Source organism: Aedes albopictus, chromosome 2 (assembly GCF_035046485.1).
Source record: "Aedes albopictus strain Foshan chromosome 2, AalbF5, whole genome shotgun sequence".
NCBI lineage: Eukaryota > Metazoa > Arthropoda > Insecta > Diptera > Culicidae > Aedes > Aedes albopictus.
Window position 1 is genome coordinate 298,347,290 of NC_085137.1, and position 17,574 is coordinate 298,364,863.

General features: G+C 38.8%; 1 protein-coding gene and 1 non-coding gene across 3 annotated transcripts in view; both read left to right on the forward strand.

Annotated features, from left to right (window-relative positions):
• Positions 1-6,884, forward strand: part of LOC109430602 (uncharacterized) — a 67,822-nt gene extending 60,938 nt beyond the window's left edge. The window contains exon 3 of the transcript XR_009997793.1: positions 6,424-6,884. This is a non-coding gene — a transcript (uncharacterized LOC109430602). The remainder of the gene's footprint in view (positions 1-6,423) is intronic.
• A 5,185-nt stretch (positions 6,885-12,069) lies between these two features.
• LOC115270285 (palmitoyltransferase app) overlaps positions 12,070-17,574 on the forward strand; it is a 32,385-nt gene continuing 26,880 nt past the window's right edge. Inside the window, exons 1-8 of one of the 2 annotated variants that reach the window (XM_062852138.1) lie at positions 12,070-12,400; positions 12,474-12,819; positions 13,253-13,364; positions 13,430-13,584; positions 13,664-13,785; positions 13,905-14,034; positions 14,573-14,636; positions 15,006-17,004. In XM_062852138.1, the coding sequence (XP_062708122.1) occupies positions 12,240-12,400; positions 12,474-12,819; positions 13,253-13,364; positions 13,430-13,584; positions 13,664-13,785; positions 13,905-14,034; positions 14,573-14,636; positions 15,006-16,117 (2,202 nt within the window). In that variant the 5' untranslated portion in view covers positions 12,070-12,239 and the 3' untranslated portion in view covers positions 16,118-17,004. Of the gene's footprint in view, positions 12,401-12,473; positions 12,820-13,252; positions 13,365-13,429; positions 13,585-13,663; positions 13,786-13,904; positions 14,035-14,572; positions 14,637-15,005; positions 17,005-17,574 lie in introns of those variants that run through there. The other variant, XM_062852139.1, reaches the window with a different exon arrangement.

The following is a 17,574-nucleotide window of genomic DNA, read 5'->3' on the forward strand; positions in this document are numbered from 1 at the left end:
CGTACAATTTCGTTAGGCATTCACTACCATCAAACCGAGGCCGAGGTAGGAAGACCTGCGGAGGGCTCGGGCTCTACGTGTTAAAAGGTCTGAAGGTCATCCCTGTACTCAAGTCAACGTTCAATCCCGATGTACCACTTGGACAAAGGTTCGAGTATCTCGTCGTACAGGTGAAAGTCAATGTGCTCAGTATTGGAATCGTTACCATCTATAACCCAGTAGTTTCAAACCCTCATTTTGCTCGTGAGTACGAAAAACTTCTCTTCGATGTACAGGACTGTGCATTCGACCGAATCTTCGTAATAGGAGACTTCAATATTAACGTCGGGGCTCCGCTACCTTCGAGGAACCTAGGAGCGCTACTCCGCATCCACGATGTTTTCCATCTCACCATCTTGCCGACTCCACCAACCAGAATTACAGATCGAGGTTCAACTACTATCGACTTGCTCATCACTGACGCTCCCGGTTCCATACGTACAGCAAGGACGAAAGCCTCCACAATTTCGGATCACGAGGTTGTGTTCCTTATTTCTGATGTTAAAATAAGAAAAGCAATACCCCAACGAATCAAAATTCGAAACTTCCGTAACGTTGACGTCGTTGCGCTCCAAGCAGATTATCAAGCAATAGATTTCAGAGCAGCACTAAACACTGACGACATCGACGCCAAAGCCCAGGCAATAACCACCGAGCTGCAAAACTTAATGGATTTGCATGCCCCTGAACGTGAAATAGTTGTAAAAGATGTACGAACTCCCTGGATCACAACGGAAATCGAAAGGGCAATTTCCGTTAGAGATTTAGCACACGCACTCTACCTACGGAATCCGAACAGGCGAAGAAATGACATGCAATGGAACGACTACGTGAGGAAACGTAACATAGCGTCATCATTGATCGCAGCAGCGAAGAAACGATACGGGGAAACACATTTCGCCCACGATCTTCCACCAAAAAAGCTATGGAACAACCTACGTCGTGAAGGCGTACATAACAACGCAAAGAAAAACGTATCGTTCGAGCAAGCCGACCCAGAAGAGATGAACCGCTTTTTCTGCGAAGGACATCGACTTCTATCAACTACAGACAGACCAACAGAAGAGGAACCAGCACATCGAACTGCTACGGACCGAGGTGAAATCCTGTTCACTTTCCGTCGTACAACCGTCAATGAAGTGTCTAGGAAGATTATGGAGGTTCAAACCAACGCTGCGGGCTCGGATGGCATACCGGTATCGTTTATCAAGATGTTAGGACCATTCGTGCTACCGTTACTCGTTCATCTGTTTAATGCTATAATCGACACGAGACGCTTCCCGTCTGTTTGGAAAAAAGCTGTTATCACTCCGATACCAAAGGTAGGCAACCCGACAGAACCGAAGGATTTCCGTCCTATTAGCGTTCTCCCAGCCGTCTCAAAAATTCTGGAAAAAATCCTTCTCGATCAAATTGTTAGCCATGTTGACTCCAACGATCACGATTTCCTTGCATCGAACCAATCAGGCTACAGAAAGGGTTATAGCACAACCACGGCTCTTGCAAAAGTTACGCATGACATCTATGACCATTTCGACAACGGTCAATGCACGGTTATGGTTTTGGTCGATTTTTCGTTGGCCTTTAATAGCGTCGATCACCGCAAATTAGAAAGAAAGCTTCGCGACGAGTTCTCCTTCTCCGGTGGTGCATGTGATCTCCTTTCTTCTTTTCTGGATCATCGTACTCAAGCGGTAAAGATAGGAAACGTTACTTCTTCCCAACGTCCGGTTCTCGATGGCACACCACAAGGCTCGTGCTTGAGCGCCCTGCTATTCACTCTCTATATCAATAGCTTACCCCGTGGGTTGAACTGCAATTATCAACTGTATGCTGATGATCTGCAGATCTACATATCTGGTGAAATTCGGGACGTAGATCAGCTTATCACGAGTATTAACGACAATCTGGAGATTATAGAACGATGGGCGAAACAGAACTCACTCTTCCCGAACCCCAAGAAGACGCAGGCAATAGTTTTTTGCAAGGAAGGTTCAGTAACACCAGCGACGAGCATCGTATTCTGCAGAGAGCGCATTCCATTGGCCGACTTCGTGGTGAATCTAGGACTGAAAATGGACTGCAACTTGAAATGGAATCGGCAAGTGAATGACGTGACAGCGAAGGTTTTCGGTACGCTGAAGACGTTTCGAAGATTTGCCTCCGTCCTGACAATGGAAACTCGAAGAAAACTTGTGCAGTCTGTGATAATTCCTTTCTTTACTTACTGCGACGTCATATACCATCCCGGTCTATCAGCTGCACTGCGTGACCAACTGAACCGATGTTTCAAGGCATCTGTTCGCTTCGTACACAGCATGAGGCGGCGTGAATCCACAGCTGCAGTTAGGAATACAATATTAGGACACGACTTGGAAACTCACTACCAGAACAGGATCAGCTGCTTCATACGTCAGGGATACGCAGGAACATTACCTGCATACCTACAACAGCATTTAAGAAGAGGACACCTGGAAAGACTTTGTACATTCTTGATTCCACAACATTCAACGACAAAAAGAAAAAGCATTTTGATCGCAGGTGTAATCCACTGGAATCAGCTTCCTTTAACTATAAGACAATTGCCAACTATCAGTTCATTCAAAGCAGCACTAGATAGACGTTAAAGTGTGTATGTAGAGATATGTAGGTGTTTAAAGATAAGAAGTCAAATTAGAATAGGTTGAATAGGATTAATTTTTATTCTGTTATTATTAACTGTAACTATTGCACTCCTAATGTTAACTCAAAATGTTGTTTTTCCTTGACCTGAAAAAAGGGTACTACCTACAGGCTTACGTATGTTCAATAAAAATTACAATTACAATTACAATTTTGTGCGTGAATGGGATTCAGTCTCACTGCATGTGAGGTGATGCGGTCACGTACGTGTTTGAACCACCAGCCCAAAACATAATGTCAACACAGATAGGAAGAAGAAAAAAATAACAAAGTGGAGAAAAAGAAGAATATTTGATGCCCTTTTCGAAAAGTTACAGCGAGTTGAACATTTTTTGAAAAGTGAAAATTTTACCTGACCCAGTTATTTTGAGCTGAGACGAGACTTCGCGAGTCTCGTCTCAGCTCAAAATAACTGGGTCAGGTAAAATTTTCACTTTTCAAAAAATGTTCAACTCGCTGTAACTTTTCGAAAAGGGCATCAAATATTCTCAAATATTTACTGTAAGCTCATCAACTAGTTGTGTATCAGTGGTCATAATTTGGAAAAGATCGTGCCATTCTACTCGAAGTTATAAAAATCCTAGAAAAAGGTACAGTCAGGTCTTTTTTTACGCGGTTTTCATTTACGCGGCCGCGTAAATGAAAACTCCATACAAAAAAAAATCATCGTCTTGTTTTTGCATGATTCGTCGAGAATAGGTGAGACTTTTTTTACGCGGTTTTTGGAATTTTGAACTGAGTTTTTTTTACGCGGTACGTATCCCCCGCGTAAAAAAAAACCTGACTGTATAATTATCTGATAGCGAACTTAGAGCTGTTATATCTCCGGATTCAATTAACCGAATGCAATGCAATTTTGACTATTTATGACTTATATAATGAGCTATTAAAAACTTTTGACTAAACTTAAAATTCTTTAGACGAAAGAAAATTATTACGACTACATTATTTTTCTAATATAACACCAATTTATCCAAAACTTCATCATCATTTTAAAATTCGAGATAGTAATTATAGTTCAAATAAATTCCCTCTAATTGACTTAAATATATTTATGTTTCGAAGGAAAGCAACCAAATAGCCGCCATTAATTAAAAAAGTAATCGGATGCATTTGAAAAATAGATAAATTTACTGAAAAAACATCGAATAAATGAAAACGCCATAACTTTTTTTCTAATTGGCTTCTTTAGCGGTGTTGAGATAATTCCATATTCGGAATCTGCATACCAAACTGAGCCGAAATCCAAATTTTCATGAATTTTTGTACCCGTGAACCTATTTTAAAATCAGTTTGAAGTTTGTATGGGAGCGATTTGTCAAATCACCCCTCGTCGTATTTTGTACTGGGCGGAGCTGTCAAACAGTTGCCCAGCTGTCAAAAGGTCATTTGAAAAAATCTCTTTGAAATTGTTTTTAGGTATCAAAATAAAGTTCTAAAAATCTGAAAAAAATCATAGTGGCTCAGGAAAAGCTGCACTTTCGTTTAAAAATATAAAATTATTGAATTTTTCTAAATTAAAAAAACCCAATTAATAATTTCAAATCAAGTCAACTGTTTTTCAAAGTTCGTTATATTAGTCATAAATGATCAAAATTTCATTGCATTCGGTTCATTGAATCCGGAGATATAACAGCTCAAAGTTGGCTATCGAATAATTATACCTTTTTCTAGAATCTTTATAACTTCGTGTAGAATGGCACGATCTTTTCCAAATTTTGACCACTGATACACAACTAGTTGATGAACTTGCAGAAAAAAAATGAGAATATTTGATGCCTTTTTCGAAAAGTTACAACGAATTGAACATTTTTTGAAAAGTGAAAATTTTACCTGTCCCAGTTATTTTGAGTATCCCCTGTATATTATCCACTCGTCCAGCTTCAGGCGATATATCGTCAGCTACCGTACTATCTCCAGGGGCTTGCGGATATCCTTGCGCGCAAAGTAGATACTACTAATCTCAGACTGTTGTAATTAGTAACGGAGTGATCGATGATTAAACGGAGAAGGTCATCTGTTCCGACCTGCTCGTTGAAATTTCTGAATACACGAGCCAAAAGGCTGAATCATTAAGAAGTCATTTTTGAATCTTGCTCGGATAAACATATACATACAGCGTGGTTCGAGGCTTCGTTCGTTAGATTTGTAAAGTTTGTAAAACTTACACTACTACTTACTAAAGTTCTACAAACTTTACAAATCTAACGAACGAAGCCTCGAACCGCGCTGTAGGGGGATTAGGGGCATAATGGACATACTAAGCAAATGAGTATGTTAGGCATGTATAACAGAGAAAAACTTAACATATTATCAGTTGGCTTACAACTTTAGCCTGTTTCCTACGTATTTCAATCATTTACAGCAGGCAGTATGTCTTTATTTTACAGCAGGCAGTAGTTCTTTTATTTTTTAGGGCTGGCAGGAACGGTACGGGGCGAAATGGACATCCAGCGGGGCATAATGGACACCCCTGCAAATTTTATGCTAATTATTTAATTATATCGATCCGTTAAGTAATTTGCCTACGGAGATCAATACCACAGATATAATGCTCTATCTTAGACGAGTTTACATATCATCAAAGTTAATTAAATAAACTTTAGGCTAAAATAATCGGATTGATTTTTTTCCAAACTCTCTAAAACTCATAACAGTATGCAATGCGCGTACATCCATTCGTAATTGCCAGTGTTTATTTCGCCCTAAATCGACAACAACATAATAATTGCTATTTTGAGTGAATTCTGATCAAAAATAAAATATTTCCTCCATTGCTAAACCTGCATATACATGTAGATAACAATTCATTTGTTTTTATAGTGGACTCGTAATACCTTATTTGGTGCTGCTCCGAAATTATAAGAATTCCACCATATGAAAAACATCAATGATATTTTGGTTATTTTGGAGGAATATAAATGGTGCTTTTGAAAAATAGAACAATGACTTATTCCTTTACACTTATGCATTAAAAGTATATAAAAGTCAACAGTTTCGGCAAAAACAGGGGTGTCCATTTCGCCCCGGGTGTCCCCTATATGTTTGTCCAGGTTTGGTCACTTACAAAAAGATGCTGATTATCAAAATCAGATGAATATGTTTACGCAATTTCAAGATTAAATAGTGCTCTTGAAACGTGGGTTTAAGTTGGCCATTGTGGCAACCGTATTTGTATTTTCTGATATTTTATCTTAAGGTCCTCTTTGGTAACTCTGGTCTTTCTTCGAATGTCGAATAAATCCTTCGTCTTTTACTGTTTGATAAACCGACGCTCGGTACGCACTTCCTCGATCTAGCTGAAGTCAGACGGCCAACAGTGTCCAGGTTGTACTACCAGTTCAACACACCACTTTTAACTGGTGATCTTTATCATCGATTGATTCTACCAAACTTTAATGAAGCTCGTGAAAAGTTACTAACTTTACTGATTTTTCACGTTCAAAAATTCATCGATTAAAATTTCGATGAAATATTTTCAAAGTCGTTGATTTTTTCAAGTGTACACATACATTATGCTATTAATTTTGCTAAAGGAGTAATAATTAGACTGTCATGTTGATAGTCTATTTCCATGCCATAAAATCACACATGGGATAAAACGCAACACTTAGCAAAAGCAAATAAAAAAATCCAACATCTTTGGTTCAGAATTAAATGCCTTGGCTAATAAGTCTTTTGTACATTACTTTCTCATTGCAGGACCACGTGATCTCACTCTATCCTCAAGCCAGCTTCCCCTGTTCATATTGCTCCATTCGCCGCAACGTTAAATATTCACAATGTACATAGCGAATCAGCGTCCGGCCGAATCATAGACAACATTTCCGACGTCACATTGGATTGCGGACTGATGCGATGAGGTAATACCGCATATACTTGACAACTACCGCGCGGTCCATCTTGGAGCAACACATTACCCTAGTGTGACCCGCGTCGCGTGCGCTGCTGAGCAGAAAACGAAAACTCCGTGCAACGAAAGAAACAAAAAAAAACGTTAAAAACACATTAAAACAACAAACTGTTAATGCGAACCTAAAACACATCGCCATACGGCACCGTAGTCGTCGGTCGAAAAATGATTTCATTGGAGCACATTGTGGAATTCAACGACAGAGACGACGGCTACAGTGACGATAGCCACAGCGGAGCAACACCCAAATGTAAGTTATAGGCATTAATCAGATTGTCAACTTTGCTTTCAAGCGACATGTAACTGAATTAACTACACAATTGAAAGTCCTGGGGCACATGAATGTACGCATTTCAATTTAAATATATGAACATGTTTGATTCGTTAACCCTTTACTTCCCACAACTTTGAGCAACCATGCGAAGTAGAGGGTTAATAATCGTCAATCGAAACTTAAGCCCATAAAAGGAGAAAGTTTGTCTATTGTTCCATTTGCGGCTTTTTCTCTTTTTAACTAACTCGTAGTACTTCAACCAAAATCCCGCAAATCTTTATAAGGGTATTTAAAAAATAAGTGTCGTTCGTTTCCAGGTACATACATACCTACATTTATAACATTTACGATTAGAAATAATCAATAATAGTATGCCACAATACTCGCATCACCTGGTCCTCCTTTCGTGCTCTCTTCCTAAGTTAATTGTCCACGAATTCCTTCCGGAATTTCCCTAGATATCTCTTCTAGGAGTCCTGTAGAGGATCCGTCTGAGGTAAGGGTTTCTTTCAGGGGTTTCTCCTATAGATTTTCTCCTAGTATTCCTCCTGGGGTTCTTTTTGTTATTTTTTCCGAAGTTCTCTCTGGGATAACAGTTGGAATTTCTTTTTGTATTGCTTTTGGAATTGTTTCTGAGACTATTTTTAGGAATTACTTGGAGTTATTCCAGATATTTTTTTCTGTGATCTCTGCATAAGGTCCCCACCGAATATTTCACCCGTTTCTAGTGGGATTCCTCAATGAGTTCTTTCAGGGAGATTCTTCTACACTTGGAGATCCGTCTAGAATTCTGCCAGATCTTGATTTTGTTTTTGTTTTCATCAGGAATTTATTCTGCAATTTCCAACTGCTGAGTGTTTGGTAACGACAACGAGTTTTTAACGAAATTCTGTAAAAAAAATATCAAATTTCGGTAAAATCTTATAGTTTACCTGTCAAACTCTAAAGAAGTTCGGTAAACGTTGCAAACGTTACCGATTGTTTTCTGTAAAACAAACTTAACGTTTGAGATTTCGGTAAACATTACCGATGTCGGTGATTTTTCTAAGTGTGAAAGTACTTCTCTCTGGAAAAGTTTATTCATCAAGGAGCATTTTTAGCTTTCTACTGGATTTTCTTCTGGAGTCACTGAACTTTATTCTGGGTTTCCTCCAGTAGACTCTTCGTATGTTCTTCCTTTAAATCCTTCAAGGTTCCATAGATAACTTCTAGGAAAATGCTACACAGCTTGTCGCGTTCGATTGTTTTTACCGAAATCTCAACTGCTGAGCGTTCGGTAATGGGTTTTTAACGAGAATTTGTAAAAAAATCAAATTTCGGTAAAACCTTCTTGTTTTTCCTGTAAAACAAACTTAACGGGTGAGATTTCGGTAAATATGACCGAAGTCGGTGATTTTTTCTAATAGTGTAGGATGCACTGCTGAAGGAATTTCAAAAGCATCTTCAGGAGAAATCTCCGAAGCAACTTGATGAAGGATCGCATGCTATGTCCAAAGGGAAGTATTATGAAAACTGAATGTACCTCAAAATTTATTCGCTAGAACCATATTTTTGGTCCTCTAGATTCAGAAAATGTGTGTTTTAAAATAACCCATCTTGGGTTTTTTTTCCCATACATTTTTATATGAGACGAAATTGACCTTAAAATGACTTTTTTCGATATTTGTATGGGAAACAGGAAAAAATAAAAAATATCAAGAGACCCAAGATGATTTTTTTGAACCGCACAGATTCTGTAACTAGAGGTCCAAAGCTACGATCCTAGGGAATAACATTCGAGGTGCATTCGATTTTCATAATACTTCCCTTTGGACATAGCGTGGATCGCATAAGGAATTAATTGCAGAATCCTAGGAAGAACTTCTCAAAGATCCCCAAACGATTGTTTTGAACCTCAGAATCTTACAAGTGGAATTCCCGAAAACAATAGCACAGGAAATTGTTTGAAAAAAAAACGGAGAACAACCTTCTAGAAGAATCCCAGAGTAAATATCTGGAAGAATACCAAAACTAATTCTTGAAAATCCACAAAGAACTACTGGGGGAGCTCCAGAATAATTCCCAAAAGAAATAACTGACGATTCTTCTGAGATTTTCACAGGAATTCCTCCAGGAATCCTTCCTGAAGTGTCCTCTCCGTTTCCTCCAGAAGATCCTTTTAAAATCTTCCAAATATTTCTTTCTGGACTGTCTTTTCGACGTTCTCCTGGTGTTCCTAATGGAATTCCTTCTGCTTATGTATTCCCTTGGAAAATCTCTGGTAGAATTCTACCAGAAATCTTCTACGATCACTTCAGAAATTTCTTCCACAATTCCAGAAGGTACTGCAGGAGAAATCCTAGAAAGATGTTCTTGCATTTTTTTTTCTTGACAGTCATGAAAAACTTTCAGAAGAAACTCTAGTAGAAATAAAATGAGAAACATTAGGGATAATCCCAGATATTTTTTTTGTAAATTCAAATTGTATTTTTTTACACAATTCATATCACATTTTTTCAAGTGAAGGAAAAAACAATGGTTTTAAAGTTAGGAAACATTAAGAAAACTAAGGCCTGAAGTACACAGGGTCAAATATTATATTATTATATTTTATTAAAGATACTTCACCAAACAAGTTGGCATTCGTGTCCAACAGGTTCAAATATAGACTGTTTCAGAAATTATAAAGTAACTAACGATTGACTGTCATTTCAATTTGAGTACAATATCAAAAAAAGTTTCTTCAAGCTCTTATAGTAAACATTCTAACGAAGCAAATAATACCAACTTTGTTGATGTTTCTAGTAAAAGTTAGAAGATAGGGCTCTGAAAACTAGATGATTAAAATTTGAAGTTGCGCAAAGTGGTAAAAAAATACAGCATAGTAGAAAAGCAAAAAAAAAACTCACAAATTAAATATTCAAGTTCCAAACACAATGGAAGTTACTGTGTCTTTAAGAAAAGATATTCTTCGATTAGTAGAAGTAATTTTCACTGGAATATTTGATCAAGAACCTTCATTACGGACCTTCTCAATGCAAAAATTCTTGTTTCAAATTTATCAACAACAATTACTGGATGAATTTTTAGAGAAATCTCCAGACGACTTCAAGCAGATTGCTAGTTCTATTATTTTTCTATTTCTGAAAAAAAAAAATACCTTGAGAAATCCTCGAAGGAACTCCTGAAAGAATCCCTGGGGGAATCCTTGAAGAAATTTGTGGAGAAATCCCTGGAGGAATCTCTGGAGGAATAGCTGGAGAAATCCCTGAAAAAATCCTGAATGTATTCCTAGAGAACTTCCTGGAATAATTTCTGAAGGTATTCCTAGAGGATTTTCTGGAAGAACTTCCGGAGGATTTCCTGGAGGAATCCCTGAGAAAATCCTTGAAGAAATTTCTGGAGGAATCTCTGAAGCTATTGCTGATGAAATTTTAGGAGAAATTTCTGGAGAAATACCTGGAGGAATTCCTAGAGGAATTTCTGACATAATTTCTGAAGGATGTCCAGGAGCAATTCATGGAGAAAATCTTTGAAAGAATGCCTGAAAAAATCCTGGGGTTATTCCTGGAGGAGTTTCTGGAGAAATTCCTTGATAAAATTTCGGAGGAATTCTTACAAGTATTCCTGTGGGACTTGCTGGAGAATCCAGTAATTCCTGGTGGAATTTTCTGAAGGTATTCCTGGAAAATTTCCTGACATATTTTCTGAAGAAATCCCTAGAGGATTTCCTATAGGAATCTTCGAAGGATTTCCTGGAGGAATCCCTGGGAAAATCCCTGAAAAAAAAATCGTGAAGAAATCTCTGGAGGAATACCTGAAGCAATTCATGAAGGAATCTCAGGAGAAATTCCTGGAGAAATGCCTGGAGGAATCCCTGAAAAATTCCTGTGGATATTCTTGGAGAATTTCCTGGAACAATTTCTGAAAAAATCCCCAGAAAATTTTCTGAAGAAAATCCTGGAGAAATTGCTGACATAATTTCAGAAGGAGCAATTCCTGGACAAATTCCTAGAGAAATTCTTGGAGGAATTTCTGAAGAAATTCTTGGGGTAATTTCTCGAGAATTTCCCGGAGAAATTCCTGGAGAAATTTCTGAATGAAATCTTGTAGGAATGCCTTTGGGTATTGCTGGAGCAATTCTTATAACAATTACTGAATGAATTTCTGGGGGAATCTGTAGAGGACCTCTGGAAAAAAATTCTGAAAATCAATCCGCTGAAAAATTCCTGGAAGAATTTCTAGAGAAATTTCTGGAGGAATTCCTTGAGAAATCCTCAAAGGAATTTCTGAAGGATTCCTTCCAGAATCATTGGAGAAATTCATGGAGAAAACCATCGTAAAATCCCTAAATAGGTTCCTGGAGGAATTTTTAGAGGAATTCCTGGAGAAATCCTTGCAGCAATTCCTGAAGGAAGATCTGGAAGAATTCTTGGAGGAATTCCTGGAAAATTTCCAAAAGTTTTCTGAAGGGATCTCTGAAGGATTTCATGGTGAAAATCCTGGATGAACTGCTGACATAATTTATTAGGGAACTCCTTGATTAACTCCTGGGGGAATGCCTGCATGAATTTCTGTAGGAATACCAAAAAGAATTCCTGAAGCAATCCTAGGAGTCCCTGAAGCAATGCCTGGAGGAATATCTGGAGGAATTCCTGGAGGAATCGCTGAAAAAATCCTAGAGAAATCTCTGCAAGAATCCAAGGAGGATTCCCTGGAAAATTTCTCGGAACAAAGCCTAGGAGAATTCCTAATGGAATTCTTGGATGATTCTCTGAAGTAACTCCTGTAGAAATCTTTAGAGGACTTATTGTACGAATCTCTGGAAACAATCCTTGAAGAAATCCCTTAAAGAATTCATGGAAAAAATTATGTAGGAATTCTAGGAACAATTCCGGAAGTAATTTCTGGAGGCATCTCTGGAGGAATGCCTGGAGGAATTCATGAATGCATTGAGAAAACCTTGGAGGATTTCTTGGGGGAATATCTGAAAAAAAAATTGTAGGAATTCTTGGAGGGATCCATGGATATTCTAGATGTATCAACGAAATTGTCATTATTATTGCACGATGTTCGCACGATGTAGTTCGCTGAAAAAAAATGAACGCAAAACTATTGCATTCTATGTTATATTCGAGTACTAGATATGAACAACAAACTAACTATTGTTTTTTTTTTCTATTATAGAAGTTCGCCAAGCTGCAAAAACAATCGAAATATCAAACATCATCGACCCAATTCTGGATGAGTACGTGCTTCAAACAAAACTAAGCGGCAACGACGGTAAAAGGAAGAAAGTACAAATTTAGTTAGAAATTCGAATTGCCAGGAGAGAAAGAGATAAGTACTATTATGATGGTGCCCAGTCAGAAAGTAACGAAAAAATGGGAAATTTTCGCTGGTCGAAACAAATTTTACTGCGACGGGTACCTGATGACGGCGCCAAACTCTGGAGTATTTTATTTTACTGTAGTGCTCATAACCGGGACCAGCGGACTGTTCTTTGCATTTGAGTGAGTTTTATCATTGATCTAAAAAACATATTTTTCACACTGAACTGAAAAATTATCTCATTTATCCTCACAGCTGTCCCTTCCTAGCCGAACGGATAACGCCGGCTATTCCGATCATCGGTGGCATCCTATTTGTGTTCACGATGAGTTCTCTCTTCCGCACATCGTTCAGCGATCCGGGCATCATTCCGCGAGCTTCCCAGGACGAAGCCGCCTACATCGAGAAGCAAATCGAAGTGCCAAACTCGCTGAACAGTCCGACCTACCGGCCACCTCCGCGCACCAAGGAGGTCTTCGTGAAAGGCCAAACGGTGAAGCTGAAATACTGCTTCACGTGTAAAATTTTCCGACCACCGCGAGCTTCGCACTGTAGTTTATGTGATAATTGCGTTGATCGGTTCGATCATCACTGCCCATGGGTACGTTGCGTTGGTGCGCACAGTGGAAGAAATCGGAAAAAACACGATCGTCGTTTTTTTCGGTGTGAAAATGTGGCAATAATGGTGTATGTATTATGTTCTGGAAATTTCTTGCTGCATATATTTAAAGGATTTAGTAGGTTATCAAGATTCAAAGTGGTCGTTTTTATTGAATATCGTATACGTATGTCAATTATTTCAAAACATAGACATAGACCAGAAGTGTTTTCGGCAATGTTTTTCTGCATGATAGAGGAGATAAATTTTTTCATCATTTATCAAATAATTCCTTCAAAAGTTAATCCCAAAAATATGACACAACTTTGTTTAACATGATGAAGTTTTTTTTTTCACATTTTCACTTTGAAAATGCCGACGATCGTGTGGAATGGGGAAGTTTGAAGTTATGTTAATTTTAATTTTCTATCCTTAGGTGGGCAACTGCGTGGGAAAACGAAACTATCGTTTCTTCTATATGTTTATCGTCTCTCTCGCGTTCTTAGCAGTATTTATATTTTCTTGTACAACAACGCATATAGTTTTGTGTAAGTAACCAAACGAAATCTTGCCTCCTTTTCAAATATCTTACCTTCTTTTTCTCCATTTTTAGTATTCAAAGACGAGGATCAATTTTTTGACATTGTCAAAAAGACTCCATTCAGTGTGATAATAGCGGTAATTTGTTTCTGTTCAGTGTGGTCCGTGATCGGCTTGGCCGGCTTCCACACCTACTTAACCACCAGCGATCAGACAACGAATGAAGATGTACGTATCCCGGAATGTGCAAGAATTGCAGTGATGAAGCAATGTTTATCTTATTAATTTTACCCTTTACTCCAAACAGATCAAAGGTTCTTTCACCTCCAAAGGGGGCCAACAGGCAATCAATCCCTACTCGCAGGGAAACATTTGCTTGAACTGTTTTCACATTCTGTGTGGCCCGATTACACCATCGCTAATTGATAGGTAATTATTAGCCAGCTAATCTGCGAGAAAAACAAAGCATCTAGCGGTGCTGTGCTCAGTAAAGTCCCTTTAAAATGCCATTTCTCACGTTTTTGCGATTTCCGATTTGCTCCCACCAGGCGAGGGATAGTGACGGACGAGTATCGAACGCAAATGCAGGCACCCGACAAATACAATAGCGCACCGGTGCCACCGCTGGTCGTCATACAACCCGGAATGGATGCACAGAACAAGCCGTACAGTTTAGAGGTAGGTGTTAGATTGGCTATTAGCTACTTACTTAGACATTAGATTTTGAAGGAATAATCTTTTATTGAAAACACTAAAACAGAAACCTATTGTGTCACATCGGATGTGTTTCATGTTAGTCATTTTGGAATGACTCATCCGTTAACACTTACATAAAAAAACTGACCCAGAGTTTTTGTAGTGGATGTCTTGTGTTGTATGACTAAATAGTACAGACAACTATCTACGATTCTGAATACCTACTATTCTACCTTTCCTTACGATATACGACCTTGGATTCTTAACAGTTCTTCAAATTTGGGCATAATTCGTGGAGGATAAATTCGTTGGAAGAATTTCTTAAGAAGTCTTAAGAAATGATCCTGCTGAAATTGATGGGACAAGATCACCAAGAATTTTTTAATCAAATAAATAAATGCCGGCCAATATTAAATGTAATGTTTGAGGACATGTTCAGAACAAGTTGCCACTTAATTATAGTATTTGCCATTTTTGAATATTTAGCAATAAAATGTGTTTTATTTTTTCTTCTTTTCAGAGTGAAACGCAAAACTCTAGTGCGGGCGTATTCCGACAGCGAAGCTACGATAACTTACAGAATGGTAAGTCGCCATCCATCAAATCTTCACTTAGCAGTATCAGTAATTTAACAAATTTGAATGTGACTAACCCGAATCAAGCTAGTAACAATAGCATTAATAACAGTAGCCAAATTAAACACCTCCAAATGTCACAATCTCCATCACAATACAATAATCTCTCGTTGTCTTATGTAAATCTTTCGCAAAATACGCAACCACAACTGTACCATTCCGCGACATGCAATGTGAATCTGTCGAATTTCACGCCTACCATCAACAACCACAACACTTCTGTGTCCGCCAATAATGTCCCGAATAACTCCAACACATACCAACAAATTCCGCGCTATTTGCAACCGCCGCCGCTACATCAACGCAACTTGCCGGCAGTACCGATACCATCCAATTTCAAGTACTTTGCCCCTCAGTCGAAGTACAATACATACAGCGAAAGTCAGAACCAACTTGTTCCGCAAGTTTCTCCAGCGGTTCTCCAGAGTCAACAAAGCAGCGATGCGCAGCAGCAACTTCAGCTTCAGCAACAGCAACAACAGCAAATCAATATTAACATCAATTTTACCCTGCCCAGGTATCCCTATCATAAAAATCGTGCTATTGGTAGAAAGTCATCTCACGACCTGCAATTGCACGAACAATCATCTAGCAAGCTGTTCTACTCGAACTATCCAGCCTACTATAATCACTCCAGTACCAATAGTCTCAATAACAACCTCAACAGCAATGCACCGCCTACTCCGCACAATAACCTTCTAGCAATGACCGATTCGTCCTCGTCCTCTACCACTACCATCTCCTCCTCGTCCACTTCCACGACTTCCTCACTTGAGCGGAGCAACATGCTTCCTTCCGGAGGTTCCTCGTCGTATCTGAACAGCTACGATACCATGTCTGAGCAGAATCCCAATTCGCTTCCCCAAACGTGTCCCAGTAGTCCACGGACTCGTTGCGCTAGTCCCAGTTGTAGCGAGCTGGATCCAATGCTTCAGAAATCTTCCAAACACTACCATCACAAAACCTATAAACTTTACAAGAAACAATATCAGCAGCAACTGCAAGCACCACAGTCTTCTGGGCATGTCTCCCCGGGGGTTCAGAATCCCATATCTCCGCAGCCGTCGTTCAGCCAGTTTAGCCAGAGTTTCTGGAGCGCCAACAGCAATCGTAGCAGCGTAATCAGCACCGGGACGCTCGGATCGATCGGTTTCGTTTCGTCGCCGAGTGGTAATGCGGGAGGAGCTGGTAGTGGTGGCAGTGATTGCAATGGCACTGTGGTCGTCGGTGGAGGTAGTACCTATCAGAACTATGGTGGCGTTGGCGGCCTTATCGGAGGAGGAGGAGGAGGAGCAGCAGGTAGCTCCAACAGTCCCTACGCTCAGCGGCGCACCAACGCCGACAAGCAGCGGTTCTCCAACGTGTACGAGTACAAATTCCACAACTTCGATCTCAACTCGATACACGAAGACACCACAAACGAAACATAACACATATTGCATTTTTAGTTTTGTAATTTTTTATAATCTTGGTCGAGGGCGTGCCTAAAGCCGGCAGATTCCGCGCGTTTTTTGTCTTTTATGCATGCACTCGCTTGATCGCTTCGGATGGTATGGTATGAGGGATTTCGGAAAGGTTTGCGTTTCTGTGGGACTTATTTTTTTGGGTGACGGGTGAATGTACATTTGTAGATGGTACTTGTTTGGTGCTGATTTTTGTTTTGAATATTTAGACTCTCGTTAGTGTTGAAATTAAGGTATACTGTGCACTACTTTTGTAATGGTATCAACTGCTGAATATCCCATTCTGAAGCAAACCCAAGTAACATTGTGGTGACCAATAAGTTTTGTAAATGTTTTGAGAGCCGTCATAAAACCTTATACCTTTTAGTTTGGTTTTATGAAAAATTTTAAGAACCTCTTCTAGCCTATTCGACCAAAGCATGGTAACACTACACTTGGGAATCGAATGTGACAAACCGGTGTACTGAACGAAGGATTAAAGATCATCCAATTTGAAAATCTCATACAAATTTCAACTTATCAACTTAGTTTTTCTCCGATTGAGATGAAATTTTTACAGATTACTCTAAACACGCAAAGGCATAATCCTGGGGTGCCCGGTAGAATTGGACAGCCTTTGTTTTAGCCATGTGGTCCGGTTTATTGTACAGCATTCCTTGAACTGATTCAGATTCCAATCAATTTCCTTTATTTGTTTATTATTTTTTTAAAAACGCAAAAATAAATAAGCAATGTTGTCAATAAAACAAAGCGAGAAGCAGCGACCTAGTCGATAATGTGCTAGAAGCCAAATTTGGGTTTTGTGGTTTCCGTAAAGTGGGTTAATTGAACCCACTAGGGTGCTGAGCAGAAACAATTTTGCATTGGGTTGCTACTTCCTGCCGGGATCAAACGGAAACTATTCACTCATAGTTTAACGCGGTTTAGCCAAACAAAATTAGGGTAATCCAACAGAAGAGCCGATATTAGTGAAAAAAACACTCAGTCTCTAATGTTTTCGATGAAATTTGAATATGGAAAATTATATCTAACTTTTGTTAGTGTTCACAAAAATGGCTTATTTTTCGATCACGAACAGTATGTTATGGTTAGCTAATAACATTTTTTTTTTATCAAAATCGGTTGAGTATTGGCGGAGATATCGTTGAAACAAGGAACTTGCCATTTGAGAATGTTGGGCAAACAAACATTTAGGAAAATATCACTTTTTGCCGTTTCAATTCTGGGGCCAAACATACTGAATCGATTTCAATGAAAATCATTCTGTATGTAAAGTATACATGTAGGAATATTGTGTGAAATTTTCATTCGATTCTATCTAGTATTGTGACATTCAAACAGTTTTAACTTCGGAAGTTTTCAAGCAATATGGCTCAAATATTGGCTAAAATCAGTTTTTATAAAGGTTTTACGGTATAACATTT